The sequence below is a fragment of the Chroicocephalus ridibundus genome, chromosome 2, assembly GCF_963924245.1.
Source record: "Chroicocephalus ridibundus chromosome 2, bChrRid1.1, whole genome shotgun sequence".
In the NCBI taxonomy this organism is placed as follows: domain Eukaryota; kingdom Metazoa; phylum Chordata; class Aves; order Charadriiformes; family Laridae; genus Chroicocephalus; species Chroicocephalus ridibundus.
The window spans coordinates 78,688,527-78,713,568 of record NC_086285.1 but is presented as its reverse complement, the minus strand read 5'-3'; the positions used below and the strand labels follow the sequence as shown (position 1 = coordinate 78,713,568).

Sequence of the window (25,042 nt, the reverse complement as noted above, 5' to 3'; positions counted from 1 at the left end):
AAACATGGACTGACCTTTCAGCATCAGGAATAAGAGCAAGCAAGCTATGAGGCAGAGTATCAACCATATGTTTGTTACCTTTGACTTGAGGCTGCTTCACAGAGATGCATCGAGTGTCTTACTCAGCTCTTCACTGCTGTGCCAACATCTGTGCTAAAATTTAAACTTCCGTTATATAAAATTTTAACAGAAAACAGCATTCTCTTAAAGCAGGGCTGAAATCTCTAAGATCTGGCATAGGAATGGACTTTTCTGTAAGGTTCAGAGCAACCCCTGAGTCATGCGGCAGATGGATCCAGTTAGCCTCAATTGAAATGTGAGGAGAACATTGGACTGGTTTGGCAGAGAGATATTGCCGCAGGGGTGGGAAAAGGACCTTCAAGGAGAAAGCGTAGTAGTAAACCCCGGTGCAGAATCTCATGACACCGAAATGTATGTCTTGTTATTGGAATTAACTATCATGAGAGATTTTGAATGTCGTACTAAGAGAAAAGTGCAGGACCCCTCCCCAGCTGTGAGTAATATCAGGTAATAGCCTGATTGAAAAAAAAAATATATAAATTTATTTCAATTTGCTTGGGGTTCATCAGAGAGTACCCAAACTTTTATTGTATCAACAACTAATGACATAAGCAGATAAATGAAGGCTAGCTCCTTAAAAGCATTTTAGAACAACCATTAAATCCCAGTTTGATTCCCTGTCAAAAGGAATTTCTGCTTATAAAATACAGGAGCTTCCGTCTTCCTACATGTGAAGTCACCTCTTTACATACTGTAGAGAACTACTGGAATACAAAAATTAATAACTATTGAAGAAAAAGAAAGGTGGATAATTTTTTCTTCTTTCTGATAGCTGGTGCTTGCAGTAACAGAAGCATCTAAAAGCACGTGCTTCCAATGTATTTCTTGATTTTGTAAATATAGGCATGTTTTGCAGAGGTTAACTTTACAATGAAACATGAATATTTAAATAGACATACTTTTTAACTTAAAATAGCAATGCCTCATCTGCAGGATGAAATAATAGTCCTATTAGATAACATGAAAGATTGTAGAAATGCAGTAGCAACACTTGCATGCATCTTGCTTGCTTTCTGTGGATACAGGTAAGATATTCATTGCTTTTTTTAAACTCCCAGTTTCTAGTTACACCCCTGAGTTTAAATACTGTAATTGTAACCAAAAAAGGGGGAAGGAAGACATATTGCTTGCTGTCTCTTTTCCATTCTGCAATTCAAGCCCTACTTCTTCCCTCCAGTGTGTTTGTTTCCATCCAATAAGTAGCATGATCTACGTCTTGATGGGGCATTGTTTGTGCACAACCAGGCAGGTGTTAAAGGTCCTTTCACCATCTTAATGACACATAAGCATCTCTAGAACCTTCAGTGAGAACACCTACCTCGCAATAGAGAGACATCCCATTTCTTTTGTAAGTGCAGTCCCTATTCCTGCCCATTTTGTCCCTACGGATCCAGAGCACGGCACTCTTCTCCATCGTTTAATCTTTGTTTCTCTTCCTCCATGCTGTTCCCCAATATCTGTAGGGTAAGATACCAAGGAAAAAGATGGGCTCAGTCATTTCTGTTTCTAGCTACTCAGCACGAGTAGCTTGGTGATTTAGCAGACACATAGGCACAGTTGCCTTTGGGGACTGATGTCTGCCGCTTAAAGCCCCCTTAGGAGCTGGCTGTATCCCTACTGGAACTATTGCAAAAGAAAAAAGCATTTGTGTAACTGAGCCAGACACAGTGGGAGTTTGGTGCTCAGTCCAGGGTGTATGAGTTCAGTCATGGGGGGACAGCCTGGAATCCCCATCAGTGGGGGCAGAAATAAGATTATGGATCCAGGTTAAACAGTACTCTGCTGCCACTTGGACGAAAGGTGAGATCTGAGGTGAAGGGCTGGTCAGACCACCATAAGTGCAGTGGAGGAGGCCTGGACTGTATGATGAGAGACTTTAAATGTCTGTACTCATGGTGCACTAAGAAGGCGGGAGATTGATAAAGTCTGTTGAATTTGAGCTGGCAAAAGATATTCCTTTACAACTCCCCTACCCCAGGCTGGTGCACTCATAATTTTCTGAAACAATTGTTGTTTACACTGAAGTTTTCCATGCTTGGTCTTTCTCCAAAGGCAAAATTCATTGTCAGGTTTTAGCAGAAACCCTGCTGCTGCTGCTTGGGTGGGCACACGTAGGGAAGAAGGATCTTTCTAAAACATCTGAATTTTATCATGCAGTCAGAAAAAAAAATGGCTGAAGTCTGGTACTTGGAATGAATGAAACTGTTCACTAATACCAAGCACGGCTGAGCTTTTGCAGGGCAATCTGAAGTATATGTTGCTTTACCCCATTTGGTTAAGGTCAAGAATGAAGTGACTCAATGTCCTGGCGGGTTACAGAAATGCTGTTCCTCCATGCAGAACTGATTTGAATATTGAGCTATGGTTCAGTGTTGTTGATTTCGACATGTGATGGATCAACCCCACAATTTAAGAGCAACCTCAATTGTCCAGAGAACTTGCAAGCCCTCCTGGCAGAGTTGTGCAAGAGCAGAGGGTTAGTTTGTTTTGTTTAGTTTAATGGGGTTGTGACCTTGCCAAGCAAAGAGGCAGACTGCACATCAGTAAGGACAACTTTTTTCCAATTTTAGTGCTCTGCTGAGATCACAACAATCTTCAAGAGCAGATCTTTAAGTCTTTTTAAAAATTGCTTTTGGTAATGTGTCTCTTTGGGGCGTTGAATTACAGCAAAGCTCACATTTCCACTACATACTCTTAGGTAAATCAGGAATTTTACTTGAGGCTTGCTCTGCAACCTTGGCAAAGTAGTTTCACCTTTTTGTCTACCTCTAAGAGGACAACAATTAGAAATGACCTGACAACAAATACTATGTGAAGATAAGAAATTACTGTTATTATGATAGAATTATGGCACTATGTGAGTTAGTACAAATACCTGTTTTAGTAGTCTCATTACTATTATTGAATTAGTACTTGTGGAAAAGATTTGTAATGTAAGAGGAAATAGAAGACTGAAAGGCATAGTTTGTTTGACTGTAAAGGAAGAGAAAGGTGTTAGACAATTAAGAATCCTCTTTATGGTCCAGTCCAAGAAAAATATTCAATAAAGTTATATTGGTGGTAATATAGCAGTCTTCCTGGTAGCAAAATTGGAGGTAATTCTGCTATCATTTCTCATTATCCTTATTATCTACTACAGCATAAGTAGCAATCCAGAAGTACCCTGAGTCAGTTTGTACCCAAAGCGAACATCAGCATCCTTCTTGAAAGCATTCCAGATGTAACCAGGGTCATAAAACAAAACAGAAAGTTGACGGTTTTATTGTGATGCACATTACAATCAAGTAGTTATCTGATGGATCATCTGCTTTTTATGATCCATGATGAGAAATATAGCTGTCATATGAGGAACAGATTTCTCATCATAAAACTTACCTCTGTAATTTCAGCACCTGAATAAGTGCTGCCTCAGGTGCTGATTGTGCTAGTAAACACTGAAGAGTGATTTCCCCATCTGGTTCTCCTCCTTCCATTTAAATGCACAGTTTGGCAACAAGCGTGCTTCTGCAGTTCCCTTTCCTTCAGCAGCTGCTGCTATTAAAGATCTCAAATAAGGAGGTTCCTGTTGGATAGCTGGTGATGCAGGAGTTCACCTGGGGAAAGAAAAGCCTTTGCAAGGTATATAGGGCAGTGTTTCTGCAGCTCCCTAGTGAAGCAGTCTCTCGTGGGGACGTTAACTCTCTGGTGGAGCAAATTGCTTCAAGTCACTGCTGCCATCGGAACGGGCTAAATTCATGCGAGTCATTTAGCTCAGGTTTCCAGTGTAATTAGCGAGAGAAAATCTAGTTTATGTAGATTTTGTATCTCTGCACTACTTAGGCTCTTAACTTGGCCCTCGTGCCATATTTACGTACAGCGTTTTCTTGATGGGAGAAAACAAGATACACACTGAGGGCGTAGATCAAAACATTAGGTCCCCAGAAAGCTGCAATGGTTTCACCACTATGCGTAAGACCTCTGGTATAAATTGTGAGGAAACCTCTTCGTCTAACGTGATGATTGAACCACAGGAACAAATTTTCCTCTCGGATTTGTGTTGCGGACCCCCTATGTTAGGGAGAGGTTATACGTTTCAGCGTGCTGACAGACACTATTACATGCTGTGCTTTATTCACCCCTGTTCCGCTGGCCTCCAATAGCCCTGTGCGCCTCTGAATCCCTCTGCCTTTGGCACTTCTGCTGGTGGGACTCCCAGCTGGGGGTGTGGTTTAGCTAAAATGGGTGCTTTTCACCAAAAGAATAAATTATTCCTATACTACTGTCTGAAAAGGGTGGATCTGGAGCCAATTTAGTGAGCATAAGTTACAATTGACTTTGGAAGTAATAACTTATGCTTTGAGCTTCTTTAGATGTATAGCCAAGGAGCTGTCTGACTGCATGTGTTTTTACACATCTTTCAGCTAAATTAGAAATCCAAGTGCAAAACTTAATGTGAGGGATATCTTGGAGATTTGTGACCTACCCAGAAAGACTTTGGGTCCATAAACCAGCCAGAGAGTCTCCTGGTTTCGTATACCTTCTCTTTTTTCTTTTTTTTTTTTTTTTTTGCCAAATATGGCACATCAGTAAATAGTAAACGGAGTTTGTTATATCTTAATTAATGAATCTGAGTATAATTTGCCCCAGTCCTGGCAAGCAAACACTCCTGGAAAGCTGATTAGCGGGGGGAGCCAACTTAACTGAACACCCTCTCCAGGGATGTGACCAAAGATTGAAGTATATATATTTATACATGTGAAAGGCAGAAAAGCCTTAAGGAAGCAGAAGACGGGGATTGCACTGAGCTGGGGAATAGGAAGTCAAGGGAGGGAGCCTTTAAGGAGATGGGGAGGAAGGTAATGGTGAAAAAGGAAAAAAGTGTAGTAGAAAAACATCAAAAGGAAGATAAAAAGAATCATGAATTGGAGATGTTAAGAATGTACGAGGACACTTGGTCCAAGGAGGAACTAAGCTGGGTACACATCCTGTGTTATCTGTTGATGCAGAGTAAAAAAGAGCTTAAACTAAACCCTAGAGTCAAAGAGAGAATCTGCTGTTGAGTTTAGTGGTCTTTACATCAAGCTAGTGGAAAGCAGACTAAATCAAGGAGATATATAAAGAGCAGGAATAATAACAGATGCAGACAGTTCATTTCTTCCTACTGTCAAATTTGTGAGTTGAGGCTGGTGGGATGCCACCAGCAGTGATAGTGACCATTACAAAGCTTGGCTGTATTTAGCCCACTCGGTCACTGCTTGGCCAGGCTCCTGTTGATTTCAGTGGGCGTTCGCATGAGAAGGTGCGAGTGAGTCCCTCCTCCCCAGAAATGGGAATTCCCTGCCAAACTACTCTGTTAGATAGCTTGAGCAAGAGTATTGAATTCCTGGCGTATTTTCAGTACACTAGTTAGCACCTCTGATGTGGTAAGCTAAACAATTCTGATCTTGAATATAGAAAGTGAAACACTTAGATTTGTGGGAAGAAGAGCTTTATTTCAGAGAGGTGCTGAAGTTTATATGAAAATACATAACTTACGGCACACGCCTGAGCAAAAATTACCCAATGAGAACAAGAACCATCTCTAAATGTGCTTTTTATGTGTGGATTTGAATGTGTTAAACATTATGTATGTCACTGCACTTATTTTAGTTCTTATGTAGACAGGCACAAGTCTTCCCTACGTTGTACTTTGTCTAATTCATACCCATGCAAAACACGGACCAAGTAGGAGTAAATTGAATTGGTTGCACCTTTTGGTTAGATACATGAATAACTAGTCTGAATGTAAAGTAGCTGAAAACAATGCTCTTTTTACCTAATATTTGCATGTCTGCTAACATGAAGGATCACACATTTCACACAGTTCCTGCACAATAATAATTGCAGATGGTAAATGTCCCGTTACTCATGTAGCTGGCCATTTTTGTATGCAATTACCAGAATTGCATGCTCAGTTCCAGTAACCACGTGCACAAAAATAGGCTGCAACAAGCTGCTTAGGACGGTTAATAACATGGTCCAAAGTCTCGGTCTTTATTGTTGTGTTGTTTTACGCTGTTTTTGCAAGAGGAATGAGTTTTGTTGTTGCCTATTCGAGCAAAAGGAGGCGTACATCCACATGTAGTGCTGGGGCTGCAGGACTGCGGAATTTCTGCATTGACCTGCATATGGCTTAGCATATGCATATGGGCCAGAAGAGAGATACTGCACCCAGTGACCAGCCGTAGCGGATGGTTCAAATACGGAATGAGCAGCTTCTGAAATTTTGCATTTAAAGTACACGCATCCTGAACTAGCTGTGTCGTCGTGAGGCGTTAAGTCTTTGCCATAAGCAATTCAAAATCAGGCTGCAGTAGTTCAGCGAATACTTAATCGGCACTTCGCTTTTTTGCATATCACTGGTCTCATCAGATCTAATATGTGTTTTTTTCCCGCCTCTACAAACTTCTTTGCCTTAAAGGACTCATGAAGGAAATAATTAAAAAGTACGCAGAGGAAAACTGTCTGAGCAGAAGGGGCAGAAATCCAAGGTGCTTTAGGGAGGCGCCCCAAACGCTCTTTTGGATGATTATTAATTTTTTTCTTACTATTATTTTATGACGCTGTTTATGTTTAATTACTCATGTTTTCCTAACCTGTGTGACAGGCATAATTTGAAGAGCAACAGTAATGATCAAGCCGTGGAAGCGCCAGCTGCTGCCTACGTGCTCAAGCAAGCATAGAGCAGGCAGTGTCAGGAGACAGTGCTGTCTCTTGATTAGATCTGAACTTCTTTTTCATGTTGAATGAAAATGTTCCTGACTGTTATTATTTAAATATAAACGATGCCAAAAGGTGCTATGAGAAGTCAGAGCTCTCTCAGTTCGCTGCCTGTACAGAATAGTAACTTCATGGGACTTTACTGCAGTATGTGCTGTTAAAATATATATTGGTTTATTTTTGAAAGATACAATTGGTTTATTTGGGTCTTTTTAGTTTAAACTGCCAGACAGCCCATCTAGGTTGATATGATTTTATTTTCTTTAATGTCAGTGAACAATTTCAGTCTTTATATTTTCAAATCAGACCCCAAGACCACAGAAATTAGCAGTTTTGCCGTATACCGTGTGCTAGCGTACTGTGAAGCTCATTTAGAAGCTGCAGTATCATTTTGGTTTGGCTTTTTCTGGTTACTAAAGGTTTGGGGTTTTTTTTAATGCGTCAGTTGTGTGCTACTGCAGTGAGATGTTGTGAGTAGCACTGTTCAACTGGTAGTAAGTAGTACATTATCAGAACGTGAAATCTTTTCTGATACTTTTCTAAGAGTAAGTGGGGATTTAATTATATAATTTGTGTATACCTTGGCAAAAGTTTATAAAGTGTTGACCAGCTTTTGTGATAAGTTTGAATGCTTTTATATTTCTTTAAAAACAAACAAACAAATGCATGGGATGATGCACTTCTAAAAAGTTTTGCTGAAGTCTGATGTCTTTGGGAGAGAAAATGGAATCAGGGAAAAGGGAAAGCATTCTTCTGTGGGCTGCAGCATCAGTGCACTTCAGGGTCCTTCCTTGCAAATGACAAAGTGAATCCCTGCCTGAACGGCAGTGAAGTGAAATAAATTTGTTTGTTCTTTGTTGCTAACCTTTGCAGTCCTGTAATTAATACCATATTATCCTGCTTGTTTGTTTGTTTTCATAAAGCAGAAATTTCTGGAATCCTGTGATTACACAAATCTCAACTTTTTGACATGTTACATTTTTGCTCTGACCTTTTATATGTAGAGAAAATCTTTGAGACACAGAAAGCAAACCAATAAACTCATGAGTTCTGCTACTCCCAAGTCAATAATAGGGGCCTGGAGAGGAAAAGTTGAGCAAACGATGATAATTTCTTAACATTACTAGGGTGAGTATTTGATTTTTATGTGAAAGAAGATACAAAAGGAAATCCAGGGGCAGAAGTAGAAGTGAAACTTCAGACAAACAAGAAATACGTGGTTAAATAAACCACCTGCTGCATCAAGGTGCCGTATGTCCACTCATCCTTGGAGCAGTTTGCTGCTGGGGGGCTGCTTGCTACAAATCAAGGGCAAGGACTTATTCAGGGCAAATTATGCCAGATGCACTGTGAGGTGAACGCTGCAGCTGTTTTATCTGTAGTAAGCCATATATCAGAGGGAAGTGGTGGGATACAGCCTGGGTTCTCTTCTTGCTCCTCCCGCCAAGGTGTTGGTGAAGTCCCTAAATCATCCTGCCTCTCAGCTTTGTGAAATGGGGATGACAGTGCTTTCTTGCTATTATAATATCATTTGGTGGTATTTGGTGGTCCTTCATAGTCATTGTAGTGCTGCTGTGAAGCAGTTCTATTTTGTCTAAATGGTATTACATCTAGTTGAAGTCTTGCTCAGGTTACAAGTGGAATGAAGCTGCCAAGAAGTTTATCTAGATTTCTTCAGCTGTTTTTTTTTAGATTCTCTGTAGATACATGACAATTCTGTCATTTATGGCTTTATGTGTCCGTACGTATTCCAATTACATCAAACAAAGTAAACCCAGCCATAAGGTTTACTGGTGACCTGCACTGGAAAAGAGATGCAAGTCGTAGATGAATTCTAACAGAATATTCCAGGAGGTGATATTTGACTTTGACAGATTTTCCGAGAAAGGGCTGCCATTTCCGTGTTTGTGCAATGTATGATGGGACCCTTAACGGGCGTCTCTGCCCTGCCAAAACGTGAACGAAAAATAGGATTGCTTCTCTGAGAAACAGCTCTTTCTTTCATATCGAAACCTGGCAGTAGACAATTCCTGTGTCAATGGTCTCAAGAGACACTTTCCTTGTAAAGGAGTCAAGTGATGGATGAGGCATCTCGCATTTTAAACATTATACAGGTGAAAGCACTGGATTATTCTGAGCCCATGCCTACACTCTGTGTGTCTGAGTAGTTTGCTTTGTGGAACTGAAGTAGGTTTGGTAAGAAGGGCAGGACCATTAGACAATGCGAACTGTTTTCCTTCTGTAATGCTTTTTCATATTTGACTGCTGCAGGGTGAAATAAGGAAGAATTTTTTTGGTAACAGATCAAAAATTCCTTTCTCGTTTAATTGAAACTGTTTAAGAGAAGAAGGTCATTGAGAGGACAGATTTCAAGAAGTGGTATTTGCATTTGGTGATGCTTTGGAAAGAAACAGAGTATATTATGCATGCTTTTAAAGTATATATGGCGAACGCACTGCCAAATCTGTGGAATTTTATAGGCAGCTACTGTGAACAGTAATAGCAGTAAATGAATCTGCTTTTTACCCCTACTGAAACTGGCACTGTAAGCTTTAGGAGGTCCTTTTGCTTTTTTAAAACTTATTTCAACATACTTCAGCCCTGTCAGCAAACCTCTGCTGTGTTAGTGGTAATATAAATTGTCTCCCAAACCCTGCAATATTGTACACAAAATCCAGAACCTGAATGAAGAGAAAGCTGACACTGGTATGTGATGTAGTACCACTGGAAAAGAAAAAGCAACAGGTCTGTGAGGATACATAAAGAGTACCTGGGGGGAAAAAAATGAGAAAATGTTCAAGGGAGAAGATCATTATAGCAGAAAGGAGAGGAAAACAAAATCTCAGTGTGAGGTGGCATATTTTAAGGGTGAAGGAGAGATGGGGAAGTAAGGCCAGGTTTAAGAGGATGTTTGTGAGGAACAGGAGAATGATGCTCAAAAGAGAAATGGGAGGAGCTTGAGTGAGAGAGAGAGATTGGGAGAGACATCAAATTAGGAAAGAAAAATGTCTTACAATAAAAAGAGATAAATAATATTTCACAGGAAACTAAATTAGCCAAATCATGGGAAAGATTTAAACAACAAGGAAAGTGAGAGAAATTAAATACCAAGGAAAGGGAAGGACGGAACAAAACAAAATACTGATCTTCAAAATAAAATAGCTGTATTAATTTTATTGCTTTCTTGGAAGATTTTGTGGTGGGTCAGATGTCTGCTCTGAGAGAAAGTGAAAGATAGAATAGGAAAAACTGTGATTTTTGTTTTCCAGGCTTTCCTGTGCAGGAAATGTAATAGGAAGTTATTTTTATTAACCAAGATCAGAGAACATGCAACAACAAACTACCAAGAATGGTGTGGAAAATCCAGTTATTTTTCCAGTCAGACCAGAAGAACCTGTGGCCATTGACCAGCAGGAGCCTAAGGGTCAGATTATTCAGCAGCAGGATCAGTGAAATGAATGGCTATTGGAATCTGTGTGTCTTTAAATATATGCCAACCAACTTACATCACAGACAAAAAAAATCTTGAACACCATGTAGCTGATATTTGTAGCCATTCACGAATTGCTTTGCAATCTGTTTTGTCTACCTAATCAACACAGAAAGCGGACTTGTTTGATTTCATTTGCAAGCGTGAAACCAATTGATTTTACGGAGATATACTGCTTGCTGAGCGGTATTTTTCCATCAAGGCAGTCAGGTTACAGTGGCCATCAAAAAATGATGATGCAGAAAAGCCAGAACAGTGAGAGCCTTGGATAGACAGGAGGGGAGTGTCTTTTGCAAAGTGTTTTGGTGGTTGTCAGGTGGAATGCAGCCCTTGGTTCAGCATAAGCATGATGCTGACTGTGCTTGGGAGGGCTTTATCCTTTCAAAAGCTGTGAGATGCTGTGGCAAGCCCACATCCCTAACATAGTTGCAAGGGACTGGGGGGAGCACAATGACTTTATTTGTGGTGGAGGCCCCATCTCTGGAGACGTTCAAGGCCAGGCTTGATGATACTCTGAGCAACCTGATCTAGTTGAGGATGTCCCTGCTTACTGCAGGGGGGTTGGACTAGATGACCTTTAAAGGTCCCTTCCAACCCAACACATTCTATGATTCTACGATTCTATGATTTGCAGCAATAGCATGCTTTTCATCGCTAAAGGAAACATTCAGCTGGCTACTTTGCATGGACTTACCAGTGACCAGTGTTTCATCTTGGCAGTCTTGGTTGAACACACATGCAGAACAGAAATACATTTGTTTATGGGCAGGAAATGCATAAGCCTTTTAATGGATAAAGCATGAGTTTGAAGCATTAAACGTGACCTGCTTTGTTGTATGCCAGTACCTGCAAAGGGTTATTCTTTGTAGTGTCCTACTTGGACTCAAGCACTAAAGCTTTCATCAAAGTAAATCTGATTATTTTGCACGTGGTTTTCCTGAAAGGATGTTATGATTTTCTAGATGTTTGGTGGCTGGTGATAAATTAGGCTTTTATGATGTCATGTGAAAGGCCACTGCTTGGACTTCCTTCTCTATCAAGCGTGCTGGAGAATACATTTGGGACGTACTCACAATCAGAAATTATCCTACCTTGTTTTACTTTAACCCTTCTGCGGACCATTGCTTGCTCTGTAACTAGAGGTGTTCGGGCCAGGATAGCTTCACTTTTGCAGACAGGAGACCCATGGTATCCTGTCCTGAGTCCCCTCCATATACTGTGTTTGAAATGGATTTATTTTTTTTTCCTTGGGTAACAAAGCCTCAGCTCATGAGCTCCCTTTTAAGCCTTTCACAGCTTAAATTCTTTCCATTTATTGTGTCTTGAAAAGGGTTTTCAAATCAGATGGGGGCTTTAGTGAGAAACTGGAATGCAGTGAGGGGTGGGGGCGAAGGTGATGCATCTCATAAATTAGGTCAGGTTTATGACCATGTAGAGGGATGCTGCTTCTAAAAAAAAACCAGTCAGCAGTAAAAGGCAGTACCTAACTGCTTTGTCCAGAGAAGTGGCAGCTCGCTGCTTCGTCCCCTGTACTGCAGGGAGGGAGTATTTTACGACTGTTTTTCGAACAATGAGAAATGACTAACCATCCTCCATGCTAACCCTTTTGTACTAGTTAATCCATAGCAGGAAGGAAGGCAGGAAGAGAGAAGTATCCATCCCTTCTCTGTCCTTCCCCACCCCAATCTTAGCACAAGCTTCAGGGGGAGAGAGGTAATGTAACGTAACAGGTAAGGGAGGCAGTGTCACCTCTTCTGCCCAACCTGAGTCACAGGCAAGCCTTCAGTGTAGTGAGATGACCACTGCACACACGGCAAAGGCAGCAATTGCTCTTACAGGTGGGTTAGAATTTTCCAATGACATGCTCCTTAGATGAAAAATGACATTTTGAGTGTTTTTTTTATCAGAGCAAATACAACAGCACACCCTTCCAAAAAAAAAAAAAAACAACAATTAGTATCATATTGATGTTAACATAACAAACGCCTTGATTTTTTCAGAGGGGTGAATATCCATAGGGGTAGTAAAATCACCACAAGCAATGCATCCTGTACAAGATAAAGAATTCATCCTATGGAGTAGCAATATCCTGCTAATCATAGATCTGCATTCATTAAATTGCTGCTTAATGCTGTAAAGATAGATAGATAAATATCTATAGGTAGAATACGAGATCACTGTCCTAATGTTTATTGTTTTGTTGCTTATCATTTGGTATTTGACTGGCAATGATAACTAAACCTATGAACTTTTCCAATATAAGTTGTTATAAATTAAGTATTTTTTTAGTGGAAGAAGAGAAGAAACTAAGTAGCCTTCCAGCATGGATTTCTGGGGTTATCAGTTTTCCTATTCACCTTGACATGTCAATCAGTGAACGCAGCGAACCCTAAGGGCCCATATTCCATTTTCCAGGAAGAAATGTAGCCGTTACTACACAATTAACCTCTCTGAAATCAAACAGCTTCAAAGAGTGATTTCCTGGTGTTTGCAGAAAATTTGAAGAGTAGGGAGCGATGAGAAAAAATAATCGGAGTGGATTAAAAAAATTGTGCGAATCACATTTAATAATTTTAAAAGGTACCATGCCCTTGCCTAAATAATACATACTGTGTGTGGCAATCAAACCATGTCCACTAAAGACATGATTATCTTACTCTCCCCCACCCAAAATTGTTGTCAGAGTAGCAAACAGGCCACAATGAAGCAAGAAGCAAACACATTTAATAGTGAACAAAAGCAGGACTTGGAGCGAAAAGAGAAGGAACTTGTTCTTTTCCTATACTGCAGCTGATCTCCACCCATGTGAAAGAGATTCGTCCCCCACAGAGCCTTGGTTTTTAGTGATGTGAAGGTGACACACGGCCGCTCGCTCTACCTTCTGGCCTGGGAGCCTGAAGAAACCTGCTCGTATGCAACCTTCCCAAAACCTCTGCTGCAAAGAGAAAATGTACAAACGCTTCTAACCCATGTCATGCAAAATCCAGGTTGTTCAAACACCTCTTTTATGCACAGGTTAGCTTGAAGCATGCCTGAAGCTCGCACGTCGTTTCCTATCGGCAGCCAGGCTACAGGGCAGTGACGGCCAATGGGAGTGGTACCACCTTTACCCAGCATTATTCGCAAAGAGCAATTCTATTTTGTTAGAAGAGTTGGAAAAGCTTAGTTTGGTTCGTAATAACACATAGCATTTAAGTATTAGTTTGCATTTTAGCAAACATGCTAAAGGTTTTTAGCTGTGATGTGTGCGTTTGGATGACTGGGTATGCCATAGCAGAAAGAAAGTGTTTATGTGTCCAGCTCTAATACCTGAACTATCGTAATTATGGTCTGTACATGGCAAATTAAATGGGTTTGATCTTCTTCCTTTCCTCCAGAAGTTCCCTGCTTTTTCAGCAGAGGCATTCCCGTAAACTAGAAACAATCTCGCAGCCTTTCAGTGCTTAAAGGGGGCCTACAGGAAAGATGGGGACAAACTTTTTAGCAGGGCCTGTTGTGATAGGACAAGGGGTAATGGCTTTAAACTAAAAGAGGGAAGATTTAGACTAGATATAAGGAAGAAACTTTTCACAATGAGGGTGGTGAATCACTGGAACAGGTTTTCCAGAGAGGTGGTAGATGCCCCATCCCTGGAAACATTCAAGGTCAGGTTGGACAGGGCTCTGAGCAACTTAATCTAGTGGAAGAGGTCCCTGCTTACTGCAGAGGGGTTGGACTATATGACCTTTAAAGGTCTTTTCCAACCCAAACTACTCTATGATTCTATCATTCTATTCAGAAGCCGCTTCAGTGTTTTGCAGAGCTGTGAGCTGAGGTTACAATTACACTCTCATCCAAGCTGGGGAACACCTTCCAGATCTTCTCAAGAGAGCAGAGCTGGGCCTCGGGGCAAAGCGAGAGGGAGGGAAGCACCCGTCGCACCGCAGCCAGCTGCAGCAATTTTGCCGTTGGCAGCAGCGGGGCTTTCCCTGCTGGGGAAGGGGACGCGGACACCCTTCAGCCCACCTCACGCTTGGGATCCCGAAAAGCACCCATGGCCCAACTCGCGGCGGGATGCCCTGGCGCAGAGCTACGCTGATTCCCGTGCGGGACGGCTCCTGACCGAGACAGCTCAGCTCCAGATCCAAGGCAAGGGAAATTCAGCACTGGCTTCAGGGATATCGGGCTGTAATTCGGGAGGAATTTTATCTGGCTCGAGGGACAGCACTGGCCAAGATGTTTTCTCAGGCTTGGCTTGGCAAGCTAATAGATCTGAGCAGTGCTCAGCCCTGCGAGGGGGCTCCTGTGCCTGCAGCTCCGCCAGTGCTTGCACCGTGGACGAGGTCTGCACGTGGGTCTCCGGGGGATGCATGCGGGCCGTGGCCTCTCCTCCATTCACTGGGGCACTGCGATTAGGCTCGGGCAACGAGGCTCCCGAGGCACCCGGGGCCGGCTCCCCCTGCTTCGCCGCTTTATCTGCAGTGCCGGTGGGGCTGCCAAGGGCCGGGGCTGAGGGAGCCCCTTTCCCCGGAGCGGAGCATTGTTCCCGGCCTCCGGCCGCCGCGTGGCCCCCGCTGATGGACAATACCGCCCGACCCCGACTTCCTGAGCAGACCAGACAGCTTGCTGTTTTCTTCTGCGTCTCTTATCACCCCCTGTCATTGAAAGAGAGAGGTCTGGCTTCGGCTTCGGTTTGGGCTGATAGGCAGCAGCGAAGTGGAAAAGGCACAGGGGAGGGAGGGGAAGAGGAGGAGGAGGAGGGAGAGGAGCTCCATTACTGTTATTATCGCCCTAATGTTTATTGCTGCGCCGAGTTCATTTGCCTTAACCCTTTGGAAGCTGGTCAAATTAAAGATTATCAAACCGATAAGATAAAGCCGCTGTTCTAACGCCCCTGGTTCCTGGCGGAAAAGCGAAGGCTGTGCTCAGGTTTTTATTGACCGTCCGGCTTGTGTTGACACCTTGTTGCTGGCGTACAGCGGAGTCCCGAGATAAGACCTTACCCTAAAGATGCCCGGCACTCACAGCCTGCTGAGGTCTGTCAGAAGTGCCGGGGCTCAGCCCCACGCAGAATCAGCCCTTTCCTCAAGTCGTTCTTCCCCCTCCCCTTCCCCCCCTCGACACAGTTTTAGTAAAAGTGGAGCTTTCTGAATAAGGAGGGGATTTGCACAGGAAAACACGCTAGGGGGAAAAAACATTATGCCTCTTATTTTAAATGGCATTTTGTTATATGTGAGTTTCAGCCTATTGGTTGCTTTTGCCTTTTGCCTTTTCCTGTGGTTCTTTGCAAACAATACTGTCTTTCTGCAAAAGACTGCTGACCCAAGAGTGGAAAGCAGTCTGTTCATGCTGCATTAAAACAAATTTAGATCAGGAACCAAATTCACTGGCATTCTTCTATTCCCTTGGTACCCTAACTGCTCCACAACTTTGCTTTTCTAAGAACAGTGGAAAAGAAAAAATGAAAACTGAGCGACACATTACGGCTCTTCTTAAATTCCTGAAGATGTTTACTGTGTTCCTGTTAGGCTTGGGCTTTGCTCATTGACATGTTTTATCTTCAGTCTCCTCATATTTTCTGTGGAGATAGGAGTCTCTTGCTTTATAACTATGCTTTTTTTTCCCCCTGTTACTATAGCTATTATAACAAACACTACCCTCTGCAAAGAAATCGAGCCAGCGCTCTCTGCCTCGTGGATCTCCGTAAAGCACTTACAGAGCGACGTACGGCAGACTCAGCGCTTATTACTGTGACTCCTTCTGGGGTTTGATCTGAGCTTAGCTGAACCGTGCATTGAATTTTGCACCAGCAAGGTGCGCGTTTACAGGCTTTACAGCTCTGAATTCAGTGAGATCCTGCTACTTTTCTTAACGGAGTTGGACAGGGAATAGCTCGGCTGAAGTCCCAGAAGCTGCTCTCCAGTGTTGCATCTGGGTTAAGACACAACGTCCCCGGGCCTGGTGGCAAGAACACCAGGGAACGGAGGGATAAGGGTGATGGTAGAAGAGCTGCCTGGTGGGCAACGCATGCAGTCTCCTCATTCTTTGCAACAAACACTTTAACAGGGCTGTTCTTCCAGCAGTGAGCTGCAGCAGATGCCCAGATACATCATGGGGCTGACGTTACTACTGAGATGTGCTATGTGAACCTTCATTAAAAATTGCTACGAAAAATGCTCCAAAAAGTGCACAAAAGGGGAGAATGATTCATAAGATAAACTTTGATGTATACATCACTGAGATATAATGGTGAAAATGCAAAACGGCAAGCTAATGTTGTCTAATTAAGTAGCTATGTTTATTAATTTCGCTTTTGATGGGACGAGTTAAAGCTGAAAGGCGACTGTTTTAAGAAGGAAATAAGGCAAATAAAACACAAGCAGGGTTTGCAGGAAACTTTGGCCCCTACACTCTTGAAATCCTTCCCGACAAAAGAGTGCAAGACTAAACACGCAAGCCAGAGCCTGCGCCGAGCTGGGGCTGTGCTCTTTACTTAGGGGAGCTCTGATGTAGCAAATCATCTTCCAGGCAGCCGTGCTGATTGTGAACGTAACCCTGGCCGCCTTTCAGATGCAGTAAAACTGTTGTGTGCTTAGATCGAGCCTGTTTATTTTTAGAGGTAAAGCCTTGTCCCTGCTGCAGCGAGCGGAGCTGGGCACGATTCCATCGCAGGTGTTTTGCTGAGGACTCGGTCTCAGTTTTATTCTGGTGTAAGAGAGAGCAAAAGCTGGCGCTCGGTGCTGGCTTCAGCGAAGGCACATTCTAAAGGGAATCAGCTGAGTTGTCGGAATAAAGGAAGCCTTGGCCTTCTTTCAGGCCATGCTATCTCCTTTTTCTCACATTGTCTCGAGGCTTTAAATTTTCAGTTAAAGTTAATTGAATGAGACAGTGATACATTGCACAGTGAAACCAGATCAATCACTGCGCGAGTCAAAATAGGAGTCATGATGACACTCAGAACAAGAGCTTGGGAAATGTGATATTTACATTAAAATACTTTACATTTTTGTCTCATGGTTTTAAAACCAAATTTAAAAATGCCTTACTACATCGCATAGCAAATTTCTCTCTGTTTTCTGTATGTATTTGCATGTATGGTTTTGGACAATAAAAATGAATTATTATAAAATCAGATTTAGTAATACCGGGATATTTTCTACGCAGTTCCACAGCCTCATTTACAGAAAAGCTAAAACAGAAAAACTCACATCGGATAAACCCATTCTTTCCTCTGAGAGCCAGTCTTATTACATTGAGGTGCTTATAAAGCTGTAGGAGAGTTTACTCTCATATTAAGTGGCAACAGAGAATTTGACTGTTGTCTTTTCCATCTTCCTGCCCTTTAAATATTTACCTGGATGTTATTTCTAACTCTTTAACTTGCAGTTAAAACTCGTCATTACTGTGCACTTATGTTAACTACATTTGCATGGAAAATAAGGGCTTCTTCCTCCCAAAATGTATAAGTAAAACCAAAGACTTAATTTTATGTTCATGATCCGAGTACTGTAAAAACAACAGAAAGCCTTAATCGGTGTTTTCAGGTTTGCAAACTCTCAGCTCGGTATCTAAATCCTCAGGGTTTTCACGGAGTCAAAGGGCTTTGTTTTCCTGTCAGTAGGTAAAGCGCCACGCCGCAGAAAAAGTTATCCTGCAGGAATACAAAACGTAAACTTGTGTCATTTCATCAGGTGCCTTTCCATCAGGAATAGGGATACTGGGCAATTTACTTGCAGCAGCTGCTGTTTTTCGAGAACACTCTCCCATCCCACCCCACCCCACCCCACCCCACCCCCCCCCCAAAAAAAAAATTCCAGGTTTTCTCCTGTGGAACTTCACCTCTTCTTTGCTTTCTGATCTGGTTGTACCTCCAGAAAGTGAAGCCCTGACACTGAAGAATCAATACATTTTAATGACCAGCATGCCAGAGGTTTTTCGGTTGTGGGTTTTTTTGTGCCTTTTTTTTTTTTTTTTTTTTTTTTTTTCCCTTTTGGAAGCCTGACAGATGCATCTCTGGTTTCAGTGAAAGACTTGAATAATATAAACAAGCAGTCATTCCGTTCCATGAAGAGCTTTTTTTTAATATTCTTATTTTATTGTAATTACCTTATTGTTTTCATATTATGAGCTACTTGTAGAAAAATACAGGAAACGTGACTGCAATACAATCCTTTAATCAGGAATAGCTTTGTTCCAGTCATCATTTCCATTCAGTGTTGAAACTTTGACTAAGAAGAATGCAATCAAACCTTGAATTTAGATGTAATGTGGTGGTAATATTACGGTTTCATTTGATCTCTATACCTAGTAACTTCTATAAGAGAACATTTTAAAAAGTGTCTAGGAGACATTTTATCCGTAATGCTATTTTCAAGTAAATCTAACTATGAAGTAGTGTTTCTCAAAAGTACACAAGCTTCTTCAGGAGAGCCATTAAAAATCTTTTAACCTAAGTCAGCTGGGGAATTCGTATTATCATATATATTAAATCTTCTTTTTTCTCTCTTTTTTTTTTCCTTTGCTCACGGATTATGCCATAATACCTTTACTGCATCATTGTTAAAGCATGTGAACTTTTAAAGGAAAAATACTCTTTTTTTTTTTTTAATTATTTAAATTGATTTGATATACTAGTTGTTTGTGTTATCTCTATGTATAATCCAGCACTGCAAGTAACTTCACTTTACTGATTTGCACCATCCCCCCAACCCTATTTTGGCCTATTCAGCAGCTGAGTGTTTATGTTTTTGAATGAAGGGCTGGAATTAGGTAAAGTATTTTTTTAGATAAACTGTTTTAACAAAAAGCATTTGTCCAAGAAAGTTAAAAGACTGCTCCCAAGCTGTTCAAAAGCAGAATGCAGCTACATACGGCAGGCAATGGCAATTCATTCTGTTCTTCCTGGTCCTTTTTTTAAAAAAAAATAATAAAAATGGGAAGCCAGTATCCTAGATAGGCTCGGTTTGAAAGGATGTTTCAATATAAAGATTGTAGATGTAAAATTATTACTTACAAGGCATTTATGAAAATGAAACCCTAAGTTTTATGGTATGGCTTTTATGACTTAAAACTAGATGGTATTAAAACACTTCACTTCTAGTTAATGGCTTGAATTAGGACTGAATAAAAGGCAATTGTTTTTCCACCGAAATTATTATTTATAAGAAGGATGTCCTTGTTTCCAGGCACATATATACACACATATATAGTGTAAATTAAACCAAACTCCAGATAAAAGGCATACCTCCATGAGCACATTAGGGTCTGATCCAAATTTTATCAAAGCTAGTGGGAGTCTTTCCCATTTCAAACCAGATTTTGCAATCCATATTCACACGACCCTCCAGGGGATCCCTCGAGCTGACGCGGTTTTGCATGACTTGGCCTCAAATGTCTGCTGCAGTTTCTAAAAACCCATTATAGGGCTGCAGTAGGAAATCATTTAGTCTAATTTAAGGAAATCACAGCCTTTTTTTTTTTATTATTTTCATATCATTTTGTTCTGATCCATCTGTTTACTCTTTTCTGAAGGCAGGCTGAAATGTTTTTAGCCTAAAGACTGAACTAGTAAAAACGCTGCTGCCTGGAATAGCCTCGGCAGACGTGTTTGTTCCACATCCCTTTCTTCGGTGCGATATTTCCTTTGGTGGATTTCCTCTGCTCCTGGAAGCGAGCTGTCTAGCTTTCTGGAGCACAATTATGAAGAAGAATTTCCTACGTTTTACTGCACAGGATGAGGTGATTTTGGAAGTTAGCATGACCTGAACCACACATGCACAAAAGATAGCATCTGAAAAATGTAGTGTGCGGCAGTACAGTTAAAAAATCTACGGCCAGAAAATGCTCGTTGGCTCCACCGCTGGCCAGAGAGTGGAAGAGGGAGGAGAAAGGCAGTCCAGGCATTTTTCAGGAAAGCCTGCTGTGTTACCACCATAAAGTCAAATGCAAGAGCAGAATTCAGCCTTAGCCTTCTTGTTCTGTAATAAAGTTGGGTTGAGTTGGTTTTCTTTAAACCCGGACAGATATAATTGTAGTATTTACTGCTACAGAGAAAGGAAGCTTGTGAGGAGAGATGATATATTTTATTAAATCAACACATACAATTGGGGAAAGGTAACTATTTGAACACAGTATTTGCATTTTAAACGAATATTCAGTCACTTCTTTCATTCACTTAGAAATGCAGTCAATGGAGCTTTTTTCTTTGTTTAATTTTGTTATGTTATTTTTGATGACTAGTTGTGGGATTGTTTTGGTGTGGTAGCACTTTTAACAATACTTGAACAGTAAGGCGAATATGACCAAAGTCTTGGTTTCTGTAATGGTTTCAAGATAATTTCTTTTCATTTATGAGGTGTTTAGACTTTTCTTTGCATGTGGATGCTCAAAATACTCTATAAAAAAGATGTAGGTGTTCCAAAGCTGGATGTTTACTACTGTTGCATATGGTTACCCATATTCATAACAATCTTTCAGCATCATCTGTCTGTGATCACGTTTTTATTTGAAAGAGACTAGTTGCCATGTTTGCTCTGTGATTTACATTATTTAAACAAATGGGGGGAAAAAGAATTTGAAACAGCTCATTCAATAGCATGACTAAGACATATGATGACTTCTTTTAAAATGTTCAGCATTATACAGCCATAAGGCTGGAGTTCAAACCCCGCGCACACACAAAAACAAAGAATAACTCTTTCAGTCTGAAATAGCCTGGTGAAAGGATGCTGCCTCCTGGTGATTTATAGGCATATGAGCTCCCACTAAAATTGCATCTTAAAAAGAAATATTTTGTCCTCAGAAGAGTCCCAGCAGTGGCCCAAGCCATGCTCAGCTCATGGGGAAGCACGAGCAACAGGGAGCCATCGAAGTGGGGAAGGTGGACACTTCTCGCATCACCTCTCTCTTCTTTTCCGCAGGATTTTCTGCAAGGGGACTGTACCAAAGCCAGACAAAAGCTGAACTGGAAACCGAGAGTCACGTTTGATGTGAGTGGCCTTTCTGGCATGCTTTGTACCTGCCGGGTGTTCGTGTCCTCTAAAAGAAATCCACGGGGTGGGAAAGGGAAGGGGGGACCCCTGTGTGGGGTGACTCAGGCACACGGAGAAATCCCATTTTCGGTGACCCTGCCTGGGTTCTTGCTTTGAAGACAGCAGCCACCATGGCAGCGATGGGCAGCCCCGATGCACAGCAGCACACCAACACACGCGCTGGGGCTGGGGCCAGGGATGCTGTGAGAAGAGCCCAGCAAAGCCCTGTCCCCTCCTTGTCCTGATGCGGGGGGTTAAGGGGGGCTCATCACGCTGTGGGGTGCTCCTGACATGCTGCCCATTCATCCCCTGCGCCGGGGCCCTCATCTGCCTCTCTCCCTCCTCGCAGGAGCTGGTGAGGGAGATGGTGGACGCCGACGTGGAGCTTATGAGGAACAACCCCAACGCCTGAGCCCTGGCTGGGCCCAGCGAGCGTCACAGGACTCATGCCAGGGGTGCGCCCCACGGCCAGCACTGCCATGAGCCGCCGGGGTGGGTGGCCGCCCCTCCCCGTGGTGGTTTTATTGCTGGCCTGCCTGTATGTGAAAGCCCGGTTTTATCCCCCCCTCCACCCTCCACACCCTCACGGTACCTCTCGCCCCACACGTCATCCCAGGGTCAACCCTGCCTGGGCTAACTCTGGCTCCTGACATTAACTGGGGAGGGGTCGCACACCCCCCCGATACTGTACCTGCGGTACCGATGAGCCAGCAAGCCCGCTGATTTCCGTTTTTAATTAAAACTCATCTTTCTATTACCTAGGCCCTCCAGCACATTTTTAGTACTTTCTCCCATTTGAAAACAAGTGTCCCCTGCCCTCCGCCCCCCAAACCTCCCCTCTCCTCCAGCAACAACAGCAGCAAACCTCTGGCGCAAACGTGGGCTCGCCATCCCTCCGGCCCTTGCTCCATGGCTTCCCCTCTTCTGCCTTTCCTGAACACTCCTTGTTTTTCTTTCCTGCAGCCTTACCTCCACCCCAGCGGCCCATTTCCACCACTTGAACTCTGTAAAAGTTTGGATAACTTGATATAACTTGCAGTGAAATCGCCTTTTGACCATGCCGAATTAATTCCTAATTGCTGGAATCGCTTTCAAACCAGTTAGAGGGGGGCTTGTAAGCGTTTTTCAGATCTTCATTTCAGAGTGTGCGTGAGTCACAGAAAGCCTTTTTGTCCAGCGCCTTCTCGATCTGGGGGTTTAGTGTGTTTTGGATTTTGCACACACCGCCCCCCCCCCGAATCAACCCATTCCCCTTCCATCCTTTTCCTGCTTACTATAATTAGACCTCAGACGGGAGCTTGAACCATCTTAAAAGATGACTTAAGAAATAAAAAACAAAATAAATAAATAAATAAATAAGCTTTTAAAAAAAAAATAGAAACTTCAAGGTGAGTAAATATTTTTGCACTTTTCGTGCCAAGGTGCCCGGGTTATCCAGAGGTCGTCGAGCCCATACATTTCCTGTTGGTTTAGGATCTTCCACCCACCGATTATTCCCATCTTTTTAGCTTTATGCCTGGAAATGAGCAAAGGGCGAGATACACGGGGGTTGAGGGGGAGACACACAGAATATACACCTTCTCCGAGTGCACCTCTCGCTTTTTTTTTTTTTTTTTAGTTTGTATTGGGGGGACACCCCTGCGAAAAGGGAAGGGACGGGGCGGGGGCAGAGGGAGCTGGGCTCGGGAGTGGTTTCGTGATGGAAGGGGTGCGGGGGGACGGGGCTGGGGCGCAGCCTGCGGGGAAGCGGGCTGCCGCCGGGAGAGAGAGAGAGCTCTTTGTGCGCCTGCCGCGGAAGGCGGGCACTTGCCAGAGGTGCGGTGGAAAAATGTGCGAGCTGACGGTGGCCGCGGCCCCGGGCAGCCGGAGGGGGAGCAGCCGCCTCCTTTCGGGGGCCTGTCCCCGCAGGAGCGAGGAGGAGCGCGGCCAGCCCCAGCACACGGGGAAGGAGAAACGCACGGAGCCCGGCCGCTGCGTGGGAGCCCTTGCTTGCAGGTGCGCGGAGTGCGCGCCCTCGCAGGGCGGAGAGGATGGGGGGAGCCGAGGGACCTGTCGGGCGAGGGAGAGGTGTCCCCGTCGCACTCGCTCCTCCAAGCAGCACCCACCGGCCACGGTCCCCGCGGCGCCGTCGGGGCTCCCCCGGCACAGACCAGCGCCCAGCGAAGCGCGGAACGCCCCGTCGGTGGGGAGGCCTGGAAGCGCGCAGCGTCACGCACACGCTGCCACGTCCACGTACACATCCACGCGTGGGTATATTTATACAAAGCCTGCTGGGGTGCTTTACCCCAGGAGTGCGGGCACGACTCCGCCGCTGCGCTTTTTTCTTTTAGAGTAAAATAACAATAAAACCCCTCCCGTGGGTGCGTGTCCGTTGCCTTAGCTGCCCTCCCCCCGCAGCGTTCACCCCGCGTGGGGCCGCTGCGCTGCCCGACAGTACGCGCTCGCCCGCCGTGCCGCGGGCACCCACCCGCGGGTGGCCGCAGGGCTGCGGCCGCGCTCTGCGGGTCGCTGCCGCACATCCCCACGGCAGAGGGGTTCCCTCCCCTCCCTCCCCCCCCCGCCACGGGGCCTGGGATAAGCGGTCACAGGCTGCGGGTGGCGGATCTTTGGTGGCGCAAGTAATTAAAAAAAAAAAAGAAAGTATTAAAGCGCTTTTATGACAAGGTATTTTTGTATTGCTGGGAACTATTTTTTGCTTACAGTGATTCACCGGCAGGCTTGCTGGTACATCTGAATATGAGTTCACACATCTCTGCAGAGGGCTGGGAACCTTTACATGAGCTGCCAGTTTTCCTTCGACCTCTGGGTTGTTGTTGGTTTTTTTTTTTTTCCTGTGGCATCTCTTAACTGTGACGCATTCAGGAGAAGCAGTTTTATTCTCCATTTTCGGTCTCTATATTGAGGGGCGAGCGGGGAAAGGGATGAGAAGGCAAAAAAGGGTTCTAGACCAAGCGGTCGCTCCGTGGTGACCTTGTGCTGGATGTCTTTTTGCTGCTTTTGTAAAAAAAAAAAAAAAAAAAGAAAAAAAAAATTGCTACTGGTCGTGGCAGCACAAAACGTGCGTCCCAGCACTTGCCCCGCTGCTTCTTACAATTTGGCAAAGCTCCGAACTGCTTTTCGGTTTCACCACCACCACCTTCCCACCCGATTTTAAATTCCTCCGAAAGTACCGCTCTTTGCAATGACCACGGAATCACTTCTTGAAAACGAAATAAATAATTATTAAAACAACCAAACAAAAAAAGAAATAAAACCAACCCAACAACATGCGCCGATTTAGGAAGATTCTATCTATGTATTTAGGTATGACACCAGTTCCAGACCAGTGTTCTGTACATCAGTTTAATGTGTGTGTCAAGCATTTTCCCCTCTGCCCGTCTCATGTCTCACCAGGGGTCATTACAGCGGCGTTAATTTAAAAGGCCCGCGGTCTCCTGTCCCTTTCACAAGCGTCCCACCGGCTGCAGCGAACAAAGCAAACGCCGAAGTGGGTTTTGCTTTTGCTCCCCGGCTCTGCCGAGCGGCAGCGCGGACGGCGGAAGGCCGCTTGCCCGCCGGGGCCAGCGTGCGGCCGCCCTGCCAGCCAGGGGGCCGGGGAGGGGAACGCGAAGCCGGGAGCCAGCCGGGGGGCCCACACCCGGGCAGCCTGTCCCACCGCCTCCTGGGAAGCGGCAGGGATCCCCCTGCGCCGCTACTACGGGGAGAAGCGGGATGGTAACGGCAG

At 43.8% G+C, this 25,042-nt stretch overlaps 2 protein-coding genes and 1 long non-coding RNA gene across 4 annotated transcripts in view; 1 reads left to right on the top strand and 2 right to left on the bottom strand.

Annotated features, from left to right (window-relative positions):
* The window catches only part of GMDS (GDP-mannose 4,6-dehydratase), a 427,838-nt gene extending 405,192 nt beyond the window's left edge, over positions 1-22,646 (top strand). The window contains exons 10-11 of the mRNA XM_063326011.1: positions 21,208-21,276; positions 21,668-22,646. Of these exons, the coding sequence (XP_063182081.1) occupies positions 21,208-21,276; positions 21,668-21,730 (132 nt within the window). The 3' untranslated portion in view covers positions 21,731-22,646. The remainder of the gene's footprint in view (positions 1-21,207; positions 21,277-21,667) is intronic.
* LOC134511679 (uncharacterized) lies at positions 75-3,639 on the bottom strand. The gene is made up of 3 exons (XR_010069956.1): positions 3,457-3,639; positions 1,400-1,538; positions 75-153 (listed from the first exon to the last, which is right to left on the bottom strand). It is a non-coding gene; the product is annotated as an uncharacterized LOC134511679 (long non-coding RNA).
* Positions 3,666-25,042, bottom strand: part of FOXC1 (forkhead box C1) — a 33,002-nt gene continuing 11,625 nt past the window's right edge. Inside the window, exon 2 of one of the 2 annotated variants that reach the window (XR_010069955.1) lies at positions 3,666-3,690. The gene's annotated coding sequence lies outside the window, so the exon portion shown is untranslated. Of the gene's footprint in view, positions 3,691-23,972; positions 24,313-25,042 lie in introns of those variants that run through there. The other variant, XR_010069954.1, reaches the window with a different exon arrangement.